At 45.7% G+C, this 15,000-nt stretch overlaps 1 protein-coding gene across 1 annotated transcript in view; it reads right to left on the reverse strand.

The window, feature by feature from the left end:
* Positions 1 to 15,000, reverse strand: part of LOC135515940 (protein O-mannosyl-transferase TMTC1-like) — a 93,707-nt gene that overhangs the window by 24,562 nt on the left and 54,145 nt on the right. The window contains 2 exon segments of the mRNA XM_064939816.1: positions 4,757 to 4,878; positions 14,776 to 14,965. Of these exon segments, the coding sequence (XP_064795888.1) occupies positions 4,757 to 4,878; positions 14,776 to 14,965 (312 nt within the window).

The following is a 15,000-nucleotide window of genomic DNA, read 5'->3' on the forward strand; positions in this document are numbered from 1 at the left end:
GGTAAAACCCTGTGCCCAGACATGTGTCTAGACTACATTTAGATGGAAGTGAAAACCCTGTGCCCAGACATGTGTCTGACTACATTTAGATGGAAGTGAAAACCCTGTGCCCAGACATGTGTCTGACTACATTTAGATGGAAGTGAAAACCCTGTGCCCAGACATGTGTCTGACTGCATTTAGATGGAAGTGAAAACCCTGTGCCCAGACATGTGTCTGACTGCATTTAGATGGAAGTGAAAACCCTGTGCCCAGACATGTGTCTGGACTACATTTAGATGGAAGTGAAAACCCTGTGCCCAGACATGTGTCTAGACTACATTTAGATGGAAGTGAAAACCCTGTGCCCAGACATGTGTCTAGACTACATTTAGATGGAAGTGAAAACCCTGTGCCCAGACATGTGTCTAGACTACATTTAGATGGAAGTGAAAACCCTGTGCCCAGACATGTGTCTGACTGCATTTAGATGGAAGTGAAAACCCTGTGCCCAGACATGTGTCTGGACTACATTTAGATGGAAGTGAAAACCCTGTGCCCAGACATGTGTCTGGACTGCATTTAGATGGAAGTGAAAACCCTGTGCCCAGACATGTGTCTGGACTACATTTAGATGGAAGGGAAAACCCTGTGCCCAGACATGTGTCTGGACTACATTTAGATGGAAGTGAAAACCCTGTGCCCAGACATGTGTCTGACTGCATTTAGATGGAAGTGAAAACCCTGTGCCCAGACATGTGTCTGACTGCATTTAGATGGAAGTGAAAACCCTGTGCCCAGATATGTGTCTGACTGCATTTAGATGGAAGTGAAAACCCTGTGCCCAGACATGTGTCTGACTGCATTTAGATGGAAGGGAAAACCCTGTGCCCAGACATGTGTCTGGACTACATTTAGATGGAAGTGAAAACCCTGTGCCCAGACATGTGTCTGACTGCATTTAGATGGAAGGGAAAACCCTGTGCCCAGACATGTGTCTAGACTACATTTAGATGGAAGTGAAAACCCTGTGCCCAGACATGTGTCTGGACTACATTTAGATGGAAGGGAAAACCCTGTGCCCAGATATGTGTCTGACTGCATTTAGATGGAAGTGAAAACCCTGTGCCCAGACATGTGTCTGACTGCATTTAGATGGAAGGGAAAACCCTGTGCCCAGACATGTGTCTGGACTACATTTAGATGGAAGTGAAAACCCTGTGCCCAGACATGTGTCTGACTACATTTAGATGGAAGTGAAAACCCTGTGCCCAGACATGTGTCTAGACTACATTTAGATGGAAGGGAAAACCCTGTGCCCAGACATGTGTCTGGACTACATTTAGATGGAAGGAAAACCCTGTGCCCAGACATGTGTCTGACTGCATTTAGATGGAAGGAAAACCCTGTGCCCAGACATGTGTCTGACTGCATTTAGATGGAAGTGAAAACCCTGTGCCCAGACATGTGTCTGGACTACATTTAGATGGAAGTGAAAACCCTGTGCCCAGACATGTGTCTGACTACATTTAGATGGAAGGGAAAACCCTGTGCCCAGACATGTGTCTAGACTACATTTAGATGGAAGGAAAACCCTGTGCCCAGACATGTGTCTGGACTACATTTAGATGGAAGTGAAAACCCTGTGCCCAGACATGTGTCTGGACTACATTTAGATGGAAGGGAAAACCCTGTGCCCAGACATGTGTCTGGACTACATTTAGATGGAAGGAAAACCCTGTGCCCAGACATGTGTCTGGACTACATTTAGATGGAAGTGAAAACCCTGTGCCCAGACATGTGTCTGGACTACATTTAGATGGAAGTGAAAACCCTGTGCCCAGACATGTGTCTGGACTACATTTAGATGGAAGTGAAAACCCTGTGCCCAGACATGTGTCTGGACTACATTTAGATGGAAGTGAAAACCCTGTGCCCAGACATGTGTCTGGACTACATTTAGATGGAAGTGAAAACCCTGTGCCCAGACATGTGTCTGGACTACATTTAGATGGAAGTGAAAACCCTGTGCCCAGACATGTGTCTGACTACATTTAGATGGAAGGAAAACCCTGTGCCCAGACATGTGTCTAGACTACATTTAGATGGAAGTGAAAACCCTGTGCCCAGACATGTGTCTGGACTACATTTAGATGGAAGTGAAAACCCTGTGCCCAGACATGTGTCTGGACTACATTTAGATGGAAGTGAAAACCCTGTGCCCAGACATGTCTGGACTACATTTAGATGGAAGTGAAAACCCTGTGCCCAGACATGTGTCTGACTACATTTAGATGGAAGTGAAAACCCTGTGCCCAGACATGTGTCTGACTACATTTAGATGGAAGTGAAAACCCTGTGCCCAGACATGTGTCTGGACTACATTTAGATGGAAGTGAAAACCCTGTGCCCAGACATGTGTCTGGACTACATTTAGATGGAAGTGAAAACCCTGTGCCCAGACATGTGTCTGACTACATTTAGATGGAAGTGAAAACCCTGTGCCCAGACATGTGTCTGACTACATTTAGATGGAAGTGAAAACCCTGTGCCCAGACATGTGTCTAGACTACATTTAGATGGAAGTGAAAACCCTGTGCCCAGACATGTGTCTGGACTACATTTAGATGGAAGGGAAAACCCTGTGCCCAGACATGTGTCTGACTACATTTAGATGGAAGTGAAAACCCTGTGCCCAGACATGTGTCTGACTACATTTAGATGGAAGGGAAAACCCTGTGCCCAGACATGTGTCTGGACTACATTTAGATGGAAGTGAAAACCCTGTGCCCAGACATGTGTCTGACTACATATAGATGGAAGTGAAAACCCTGTACCCAGACATGTGTCTGACTACATTTAGATGGAAGGTAAAACCCTGTGCCCAGACATGTGTCTGACTACATTTAGATGGAAGTGAAAACCCTGTGCCCAGACATGTGTCTGACTACATTTAGATGGAAGGGAAAACCCTGTGCCCAGACATGTGTCTGGACTACATTTAGATGGAAGGTAAAACCCTGTGCCCAGACATGTGTCTAGACTACATTTAGCCTTACAGGTAACACCCTGCAGGCAGAGGCAGCGATGAGGGGTCTCTCTTTAGCACCGTCTCATGTTCCCTTCACTTTAAATCAATCCCAGCATGCCCTCTGCCTCGTTGACAAGTATCCCACTGCGCTGGTTAGTTACATCCTGGCTGTAATAACACACATACTGTACATCTACCTGCCTGAGATGATACAACACATACACATTGGAAAACAGTTACATGTTTTCTGTTTGATCAACTCCCCCACAGTAAAGGAGGAGGAGTCCCATTTCCCTTACTCCTCCTATCACAGCAGTAGGAACTGCTTTTGAGGGGGATCATTTACATATTTGAGAAGCATCTGTTGACACTTTATTCTGTCATTATACATGCAGGAGGTTAAGTGAGTGGAGAGAGATGAAGTGAGCGGATTTTACACAGCCCCCCCCCCCCTCCCCACACACACACACAGCTTCCTCCAGGCTATACACTCTAAACTCTCAACCTGCAGGAGTGAATGTCTGTGTCTGTGTGCGCGCGGGCATGTATGTGTGTTTAAAGGGCAGAGGCCCCCAAGGGCCCATCTGAGCCTGATCAGGGCTCCAGGCCCCTACAGCCATGATAATCCTACACACACACACCCGCATGCGCACACACACAGGCACACACACCGGGACCGGATTAGCAGAAAGAGATGGGGGTAGGCCGTGAGACAGGAAAATAGAAAGTCGAAAGAGAGAGAGAAGAAGAGAGACAGAGCATTGACAGACAAAACAGAATTTGCTTTTCTTATAAGATAACAGCATCAGGAAAAATAAATAGAAAACTATTATCTGGAAAGCCCTTGAAAGCACTGAAGGACGAAGGAGCCCTTAGAGTGACGCAAGGCAGCGGGAGAGAACAGACAGGTGGAGAGAGCAGAAAGTAAAGGAGAGAGGGAGGAGAGAGAGTAAAGGAAAGAGGGAGGAGAGAGAGAGAGAGAGAGAGCACTTCATAGGAATCCACTACAAGGACGTACCAGAGAGGCCCTTGACTGAAGTGTGAAGCACAGCAGAAAATAACCTTGTGTGTGTGTGTGTGTGCGTGCATGTGTGACGCGCTCTCCATATGTTCAATCACTCACTCGTACACACTCTTGTAAACTCCCGCACAGATAAACAAACTAGGGCTGTCCCCAACAAAAAAAATATATTGGTCGACCGAGAGTCATCTGTTCCTGGTTGAATTTTTAGGATAAAAATGAAGACACACAAATTACTAAAAAAAGAGGGAGCCAGAGATCAATATATCCTAAACAGAAGGGGAAAAACCTGGTCCTCCTGCTGCTCACTGTTTCTGGCCTTTGCAAACAATCGACCAGTTGACTAAATGGGGTCATCCCTAAAACACACACATGCAGCAAGGGCAACCAAGCTGGTCTACACACTACTGCACACGGGATAATTACACCAGCTATCTCAGTACAAACCATCCTAACCCAGAGCAAAACACACAGCAGTAAGTCTACACACTACTGCACACGGGATAATTACACCAGCTATCTCAGTACAAACCATCCTAACCCAGAGAGGTTTAGAGGTGGGGAAACACACACATGCAGTAAGGGCAACCAAGCTAGTCTACACACTACTGCACACAGGAGAATTACACCAGCTATCTCATTACAAACCATCCTAACCCAGAGAGGTTTAGATGTGGGGAAACACACACATTACCTACAATAACACACACACACACACAACCCACCTGGGCATGTAGAGGACCCTCTCTGCCACCACGAAGCCCACCCTGAAGAAGAGGTTACTGGCAGGGATGAAGGGAAAGACCAGGAACAACACCCCGAGCAACACCTCCCTATTCTCCAATCTCTACAAACGGGGGGGAGAAAGTGGGGTGAGAGGTTAGCACATCCATAGGAAAAACAGAGCCTAAAATTCCCACATTTAATCGTTTTGCCTGTTGCCTTCATGTTGTATGCAGAAGCACGCATACTGTCCAGTTTTTGAAAACATGATGCGCATGTAAGCAGGCCCACTTCAAACAGCAGTGCAAATAGATCAATGGCATATTCATTATACATTTCACACTTAGTTCCTGAGCATATCTGACTGATGCTCGGGAAATATCGAAGCCCGACGCCGATTGAGTAGATCATTAAAAACAGTTCATTCTTTTGAAATCTACGCTGCGTCGAACCGATTCATTTTTAATAAGAATGAAAAAGCCCCCTCTGTATTTTTCCATTCTGAACATAGCCGGCGTAGTTGTTCGAACAAACAGAAGCTAATTGGTCTAATGACTGTGCCCTCAGTAATGGCGTTGATTCCCTCGTTAAATTACAGTTACAAAGCGGTGGCGTCTTGATTAAGCCGCCGGTCCAATCCACGCCCCATTCTCTTGTCAACCACCTAATCACACCGCGGGACGTACAGCATGCGGACATAGATAGGATCACACACTAGTCGACTACAGACACACACGCATGGAAGCACACAGACTGGGGGCTAGATATTATGCCATAGATAGGATCACACAGTAATTAACACATGCACATACACTCTCCCCCATTCATCCGTGCTGCTCTAAGCAGTGTGATCCCATACACTAGGCAGTGGAGTGGACCAGTGAATGGATGGGGGAGGTTGGATTGCTGATAGTCTCTCTCCATGTGTCATTGGTTCCCTGTATGTCATTCCAACACAGCCCCGTCAGGGGACTCTCTCTCTCTCTTGCACACACAAAATCTCTCTCTCACTCTCATTCCTCCTCATCCTCTTCTTCTTCTTCCTATTCTCCCTGTACATCTGAACTCTGCTGTAGACGAGAGCAATGTCTCAACTGCTTCTCCGTTACCATGGAGATGGCAGCAGGCGCCTGTACAACGTCTGTCACAATACAGCTGCTTTAACCTTGCACACCTTTCTCCCTCCATCCTCCTCCTCCTCCCTATCATCTGTCCATCTCCTTTCTCTTTCTTTCGCCCTGTCAATCTCTCCATCTCTTTACCACTCATCTCCTCAGTCCTCTACTCTCTTGTTAACTCTTTCCTTTCCATTCTAAATGTCCTCTAGTTTCCCCGTCAGTCTACTCCTCTCTCTTTTCACTCTACTCCTCTCTTCTCCTCCTCTCCTCTTTTCTTTTCTTCCCTTTCCACCATCCCTCCTTTCCTCTCTCCTCATCTCTCAACCCCTGGTGTAGAGGAATATTCTGTGCTACAGCCCAGTGCTCCAGATGACTATACTGGGTGGTCAGCAGCAAGGCATCCCTCCCAGATCAGACCCCTCTAGTTCTGGACCGTTAGTCCATCCCAGTAGAACCCTTCAGAACTGGCTGACTGACATATGTCCCAGTCCACACACACACTCACCAGCCCTGCCAGGCCAACAGATGGCTCGGCAGTACACACACACACACACACACACATACAGACACACACACACACATGCACGTGAGTACATGTGCACGCACACACGATGCAATCGCCATCACACTACTCTATCCCATCTTGACAAGAGGAATACCTAAGTAAGAATGCCGTTCATGGACGACAGCTCAGCATTTAACACCATAGTACACTCTCCTGTACTCCGTTCACCCACGACTGCGGGGCCATGCACGCCTCCAACTCAATCATCAAGTTTGCAGACGACATTACAGTGGTAGGCTTGATTAGCAACAACGACGAGACGGCCTCTAGGGAGGAGGTGAGGGGCCCTCAGGTTATTTTCCTGACAACACACTCTATCACTCAATGTCAGCAAAACAAGAGAGATGATCGTGGACTTTAGGAAACAGCAGAGGGAGCTCCCTCCCCCAATCCACATTGAAGGGACAGCAGGAGTCTTGTCTCCCCGAAAACCCTCACGAGCTTTTACAGGTGCCTGCTACAGCAACTGCACCGCCCACAACCGCAGGCTCTACAGAGGGTGGTGCGGTCTGTACAACGCTTTTTCAACGCTAATAGCGATACCGATTATTGGAGGACCAAAAAAAGCAGATACCGATTAAATCGGACAATTACAACAATACTGTATGAACATTTTTATTTTAACTTAATATAATACATCAATCAAATCAATTTAGCCTCAAGTAAATAATGAAACGTTCAATTTGGTTGAAATAACGCAAAAACAAAGTGTTGGAGAAGAAAGTAAAAGTTCAATATGTGCCATGTAAAAAAGCTAACATTTAAGTTCCTTGCTCAGAACATAAGAACATGAAAGCTGGTGGTTCCTTTTATTAGAGTCTTCAATATTCCCAGGTAAGAAGTTTTAGGTTGAGGTTATTATAGGAATTATAGGACTATTTCTCTCTATACCATTTGTATTTCATATACCTTTGACTATTGGATGTTCTTATAGGCACTTTAGTATTGCCAGTGTAACAGTATAGCTTCTGTCCCTCTCCTCGCCCCTACCTGGGCTTGAACCAGGAACACATCGACAACAGCCACCCTCAAGCATCGTTACCAATCGCTCCACAAAAGCTGCGGCCCTTGCAGAGCAAGGGGAACAACTACTCCAAGTCTCAGAGTGAGTGACGTTTGAAACGCTATTAGCGCGCACCCCACTAACTAGCTAGCCATTTCACATCGGTTACACAAGCCTAATCTCGGGAGTTGATAGGCTTAAAGTCATAAACAGCGCAATGCTTAAAGCATTGCGAAGAGCTGCTGGCAAACGCATGACAGTGCTGTTTGAATGAATGCTTACGGGCCTGCTGCTACCTACCACCGCTCAGTCAGACCCTTCTCCCCTACACCCAGTGCCGACAGAGATGGCCGCTTCGCATTCCTAGGAAACTATGCAGTTTTGTTTTTTTACGTGTTATTTCTTACATTGGTACCCCATGTAATCTTAAAAATAAAAATAAAATGTAATCTTAGGTTTCATTACATACAGCCAGGAGGAACTACTGAATATAAGAGCAACATCAACTCACCATCATTACGACCAGGAATATGACTTTCCCAAAGCGGCTCCTGTGTTTTGCCCACCACAATGGATCGGATCCCAGCCGGCGAACCTAAACAACGTTGCCGTAAAAGGGGCAAACAAAGTCTTCTGGTCAGGCTCCGGTAACGGGCACATCGCGCACCACTCCATAGCATACCACTCGCCAATGTCCAGTCTCTTGACAACATGGTAGATGAAATCCGAGCAAGGGTAGCATTCCAGACAGACATCAGAGACGTTCTTTGCTTCACGGAAACATTGCTCACTCGAGAGACGCTATCGGAGTCGGTGCAGCCAGCTGGTTTCTTCACGCATCGCGCCGACAGAAACGCATGCCTTATGATTAATGAGACGTGGTGTGATCATAACAACATACAGGAACTCAAGTCCTGTTCACCTGACTTAGAATTCCTCACAATCAAATGTCGACTGCATTATCTACCAAGGGAATTCTCTTAGATTATAATCACAGCCGTATATATTCCCCCCCAAGCAGACACATCGATGGCCCTGAACAAATTTTATTTGACTCTATGTAAACTGGAAACCACATATCCTGAGGCTGCATTCATTGTAGCTGGGGATTTTAACAAGGCAAATCTGAAAACAAGACTCCCTAAATTCTATCAGCATATCGATTGTGGATCCTTGTTATTCTAACTTCCGCGACGCATATAAAGTCCTCCCCCGCCCTGCTTTCGGAAAAGCTGACCACGACTCCATTTTGTTGCTTCCAGCCTACAGACAGAAACTAAAAAAAGAAGCTCCCGCGCTCAGGTCTGTTCAACACTGGTCCGACCAATCTGATTCCACGCTTCAAGACTGCTTCGATCACGTGGATTGGGATATGTTCCGCATTGCTTCCAACAACAACATTGACGAATACGCTGATTCGGTGAGCGAGTTCATTAGAAAGTGCATCCGCAATGTTGTACCCACAGCAACTATTAAAACATTCCCAAACCAGAAACCGTGGATTGATGGCAGCATTCACGCGAAACTGAAAGCGCGAACCACTGCCTTTAACTTCTTTGATATAGGGGGCGCTCTTTTAATTTTTGGATAAAAAAATGTTCCCGTTTTAAACAAGATATTTTGTCACGTAAAGATGCTCGACTATGCATATAATTGACAGCTTTGGAAAGAAAACAATCTGACGTTTCCAAAACTGCAAAGATATTATCTGTGAGTGCCACAGAACTGATGCTACAGGCGAAACCAAGATGAAATTTCAAACAGGAAATGGCCCAGATTTTGAAGGCGCTGTGTTCCAATGTCTCCTTATATGGCTGTGAATGCGCCAGGAATGAGCCTACACTTTCTGTCGTTTCCCCAAGGTGTCTGCAGCATTGTGACGTATTTGTAGGCATATCATTGGAACATTGACCATAAGAGACTACATTTACCAGGTGCCCGCTTGGTGTCCTCCGTCGAAATTATTGCGTAATCTCCAGCTGCGTGCATTTTTCCATTTTCTTCAGAGGAGAAACACAACTGCCACGAATGATTTATCATCGAATAGATATGTGAAAAACACCTTGAGGATTGATTCTAAACAACGTTTGCCATGTTTCTGTCGATATTATGGAGTTAATTTGGAAAAAAGTTTGCCGTTGTAATGACTGAATTTTCGTTTTTTTTTCTTAGCCAAACGTGATGAACAAAACGGAGCGATTTCTCCTACACAAATAATCTTTTTGGAAAAACTGAACATTTGCTATCTAACAGAGTCTCCTCGTTGAAAACATCTGAAGTTCTTCAAAGGTAAATTATTTTATTTGAATGCTTTTCTTGTTTTTGTGAAAATGTTGCCTGCTGAATGCTAGGCTAATGCTTTGCTAGCTATCAATACTCTTACACAAATGCTTGTGTAGCTATGGTTGAAAAGCATATTTTTAAAATCTGAGATGACAGTGTTGTTAACAAAAGGCTAAGCTTGTGAGTGAATATATTTATTTCATTTCATTTGCGATTTTCATGAATAGTTAACGTTGCGTTATGCTAATGAGCTTGAGGCTATGATTACGCTCCCGGATACGGGATTGCTCAACGCAAGAAGTTAACGAGGGCAAGGTGACCGGAAACATGACCGAATACAAACAGTGTAGCTACTCCCTCCGCAAGGCAATCAAACAAGCTAAGCGTCAGTATAGAGACAAAGTAGAGTTGCAAATTCAATGGCTCAGACACAAGAGGTATGTGGCAGGGTCTACAGTCAATCACGGATTACAAAAAGAAAACCAGCCCTGTCGCGGACCAGGATGTCTTGCTCCCAGACATTCTAAATTACTTCTTTGCTCGCTTTGAGGACAATACAGTGCCACTGACACGGCCCGCTACCAAAACCTGCGGACTCTCCTTCACTGCAGCCGAGTAAAACATTTAAACGTGTTAACCCTCGCAAGGCTGCAGGCCCAGACGGCATCCCCAGCCGCGTCCTCAGAGCATGCGCAGACCAGCTGGCTGGTGTGTTTACGGACATATTCAATCAACCCTTATCCCAGTCTGCTGTTCCCACATGCTTCAAGAGGGCCACCATTGTTCCTGTTCCCAAGAAAGCTAAGGTAACTGAGCTAAACGACTACCGCCCCGTAGCATTCACCTCCGTCATCATGAAGTGCTTTGAGAGACTAGTCAAGGACCATATCACCTCCACCCTAGCTGACACCCTAGACACACTCCAAATTGATTACCGCCCCAATAGGTCCAGAGACGACGCAATCGCAACCACACTGCACACTGCCGTAACCCATCTGGACAAGAGGAATACCTATGTGAGAATGCTGTTCATCGACTACAGCTCAGCATATAACACCATAGTACCCTCCAAACTTGTCATCAAGCTCGAGACCCTGGGTCTCGACCCCGCCCTGTGCATCTGGGTACTGGACTTCCTGACGGGCCGCCAACAACATCTCCACCCCACTGATCCTCAACACTGGGGCCCCCCAAGTGTGCGTTCTGAGCCCTCTCCTATACTCCCTGTTCACCCACGACTGTGTGGCCATGCACGCCTCCAACTCAATCATCAAGTTTGCGGACGACACTACAGCTTGATTACCAACAAGGACAAGACGGTCTATAGGGAGGAGGTGAGGGCCCTCGGAGTGTGGTGTCAGGAAAATAACCTCACACTCAACGTCAACAAAACAAAGGAGATGATCGTGGACTTCAGGAAACAGCAGAGGGAGCACCCCCCTGTCCACATCGACGGGACAGTAGTGGAGAGGGTAGTAAGTTAAGTTCCTCGGCGTACACATCACGGATAAACTGAATTGGTCCAATCACACAGACAGCATTGTGAAGAAGGCGCAGCAGTGCCTCTTCAACCTCAGGAGGCTGAAGAAATTTGGCTTGTGACCAAAAGCACTCACAATCTTCTACAGATGCACAATCGAGAGCATCCTGTCGGGCTGTATCACCGCCTGGTACGGCAACTGCTCCGCCCACAACCGTAAGGCTCTCCATAGGGTAGTAAGGTTTGCACAACGCATCACCAGGGGCAAACTACCTGCCCTCCAGGACACCTACACCACCCGATGTCACAGGAATGCCATAAAGATCATCAAGGACAACAACCACCCAAGCCACTGCCTGTTCACCCCGCTATCATCCAGAAGGCGAGGTCAGTACAGGTGCATCAAAGCAGGGACCGAGAGACTGAAAAACAGCTTCTATCTCAAAGCCATCAGACTGTTAAACAGCCACCACTAACATTGAGTGGCTGCTGCCAACATACTGACTCAACTCCAGCCACGTTAATAATGGAAATGGATGGAAATGGATTTAAAAAATGTATCACTAGCAACTTTAAACAATGCCACTTAATATAATGTTTACATACCCTACATTACTCATCTCATATGTATATGTATATACTGTACTCTATCATCTATTGCATCTTGCTTATGCCGTTCTGTACCATCACTCATTCATATATGTACATATTCTTTATCCCTTTACACTTGTGTGTATAAGGTAGTAGTTGTAGAATTGTTAGGTTAGATTACTCGTTGGTTATTACTGCATTGTCGGAACTAGAAGCACAAGCATTTCGCTACATTCGCATTAACATCTGCTAACCGTGTGTATGTGACAAATACAATTTTATTTGATTTCTATCAAATCATAGACTTAATTATAACATAATAACACACAGAAATACGAGCCTTAGGTCATTAATATGGTCAAATTTTGAAACTATCATTTAGAAAATAAAACGTTTATTCTTTCAGTGAAAGACGGAACCGTTCCGTATTTTATCTAACGGGTGGCATCAATAAGTCTAAATATTCCTGTTACATTGCACAACCTTCAATCTTATTTCATAATTACGTAGAATTCTGGGAAATTAGTTAGCAACGAGCCAGGCGCCCAAACTGCTGCATATACCCTGACTCTGTTGCACAGAACGCAAGAGAAATGACACAATTTCCCTAGTTAAAAGAAATTCATGTTAGCAGGCAATATTAACTAAATATGCAGGTTTAAAAACATATACTTGTGTATTGATTTTAAGAAAGGCGTTGATGTTTATGGTTAGGTACACATTGGTGCAACGACAATGCTTTTTTTGCGAATGCGCTTGTTAAATCACCTGCTTGGCGAAGTAGGCTATGATTCAATGATAAATTAACAGTTACCGCATCAATTATATGCAATGCAGGACAAGCTAGATAAACCAGTTATATCATCCACTATGTGTAGTTAACAAGTGATTGTGTTAAGATTGATTGTTTTTTATAAGATACGTGTAATGATAGCTAGCACCTTACCATGGCTCCTTTCTGCACTCGCATAACAGGTAGTCAAGCCTGCCACGCAGTCTCCTCATAACAGGTAGTCAGCCTGCCACGCAGTCTCCTCATAACAGGTAGTCAGCCTGCCACGCAGTCTCCTCGTGGAGTGCAATGTAATCGGCCATGATCGGTGTCCAAAAATGCAGATCACCGAAGCAGTTATAACTTGTCTTAACAACCAATGACACTAACCAGCCTAATGAGTTTACCCCTGTCTGATTAGTGCACAGCAGAATACCACTGCTGTATTGTAGAGTATGAGTCAGCTTCTCCTACAGTAATCCTGCACCCACCCAGCAGGGGCTGGCCAATTAAATGTTCATCTAATTTCCTCACTCTTCCCTGCTAATGGAAAAGTGTTCATGCTCCCTCTTCTTCCGCTTCCTCTCTTTTACTCTCCCTCTCATTCGTACTGCACCTCTCCATTTAGCTTTTCCTCACTGGCATTTGCCTTTCCTCATCTTGCTCTGGCATGCACATACACACACACACACACCTGACTCCTTTTCAATACACTTCCTGTTCCCATCACTCACACATGATCACAGAACTCTGTTTGAGTGGGCTGTTCTGGATGACTGGTGTGGAGGCCATGTTAAGGGTAAAGTTAATTGAGAAATAGTACTTACAGGGGCAATTAGGGTGAATTGCCTTCCTCAAGGGCACATAAACAGATTTTTCAATCTAGTCAGTTTGGGGATTCGAACCAGCGACCTTTCAGTTACTGGCCCGACGCTCTTAAATGCTACCTGCTACCCAAGGCTACCTGCCGCCTTGTTTCACTTCATTCTCTACAAGAAGATCAGCATATTGAGAAAAGTTACCTACCAAACTACAGGAAGAGAACAAGAGCTTTCACAATTCTTTCAGCTTTAAACAATTACACTGACGCAAACTACGGAGTAAAGGGTAAAGAGCTCAATATCACAAATGCCATTCGGTGTTGACAGCTGACAGTAGCAGCCGAGACTTCTCTCACCCTGTCTGAGTGAGATGGGGACCAAAGGCCTATTTCAATAACGATGAATGATGCTTTTGACAAGCAGGCTTGATTGAATAAGGCTTGTAGAATGAGTTCATCTCAGGGGGAGAAAGAGAGGAGGGAGAGAGCGAGAGGAGAGAGAGAGGGGGGGGGAGGGAGGGAGGGTGGATGCACTAAGAGGAGGGTGTCATGTGAGAGCATACCCAATACCCACCTGGCATAAACACACAAAGGACACACACTTTTCACACATAATAAGTCTCCTTCTCTAAACACTGCCTGTCACCACGGCAACGCAGAGAAAGCGTGTACTGTATGTTCATGGTGTGGGTTGCGCAAATAACGTGTGAGAATTTGAGCAACTCCTCGACCAGAGTGTGTTCTGATTAGAAGGTGAGAGAGTTTTGATAGCATAATGTCTGTGTTTAGAAACCTGTGGGTAACAGTGTGTAAAAGCAGGCCTAGTTCAGAAACCTCTAGCTTCTAATGTAGACGTCCAAGTACTAGACAGATAGAATCAATACACTGTGTACAACACATTCTGAACATTATACTCTTTCCACATAGACTGACTGGGTGAATCCTGGTTAAAGCTACGATCCCTTATTGATGTCACTTGTTAAATGCGCTTCAAATCAGAGTAGATGAAGGGGAGGAGACAGGTTAAAGAAGGGTTTTTAAGCCTTGAGACAATTGAGACATGGATTGTGTATGTTTGCCATTCAGAGGGTGAATGGGCAAGACAAAAGATTTAAGTGCCTTTGAACGGGGTATGGTAGTAGGTGCCAGGCACACCGGTTTGTGTCAAGAACTGCAACGCTGCTGGGTTTTTCACGCTCAACACTTTCCCGTGTGTATCAAGAATGGTCCACCAACCAAAGGACATCCAGCCAACTTGATACAACTGTGGGAAGCATTGGAGTCAACATGGGCCAGCATCCCTGTGGAACACTTTCGACACCTTGTAGAGTCCACGCCGCGACGAATTGAGGCTGTTCTGAGGGCACCTAATCTCCATGTCCATCTCACCTGTAGCGACATGACACAGTGCAGACAGAGGGCGACCATGACCACTCCTAGCAGCAGGGCGGCGACGTTGCGCATGTCCCACAGTGACTCCACCAGGGGTATGCTGCCCACCTGCCAGTCATAACACAGCACCGCGGGAGACAGCAGCAGCCACGCGTTGAATGCCAACAGGTAGCAGTAGGTCAGGAACCTAGAGGGAGAAGACAAGAGAACAGGAAAGAACAG

Source organism: Oncorhynchus masou, chromosome 27, assembly GCF_036934945.1.
Source record: "Oncorhynchus masou masou isolate Uvic2021 chromosome 27, UVic_Omas_1.1, whole genome shotgun sequence".
Lineage (NCBI taxonomy): Eukaryota > Metazoa > Chordata > Actinopteri > Salmoniformes > Salmonidae > Oncorhynchus > Oncorhynchus masou.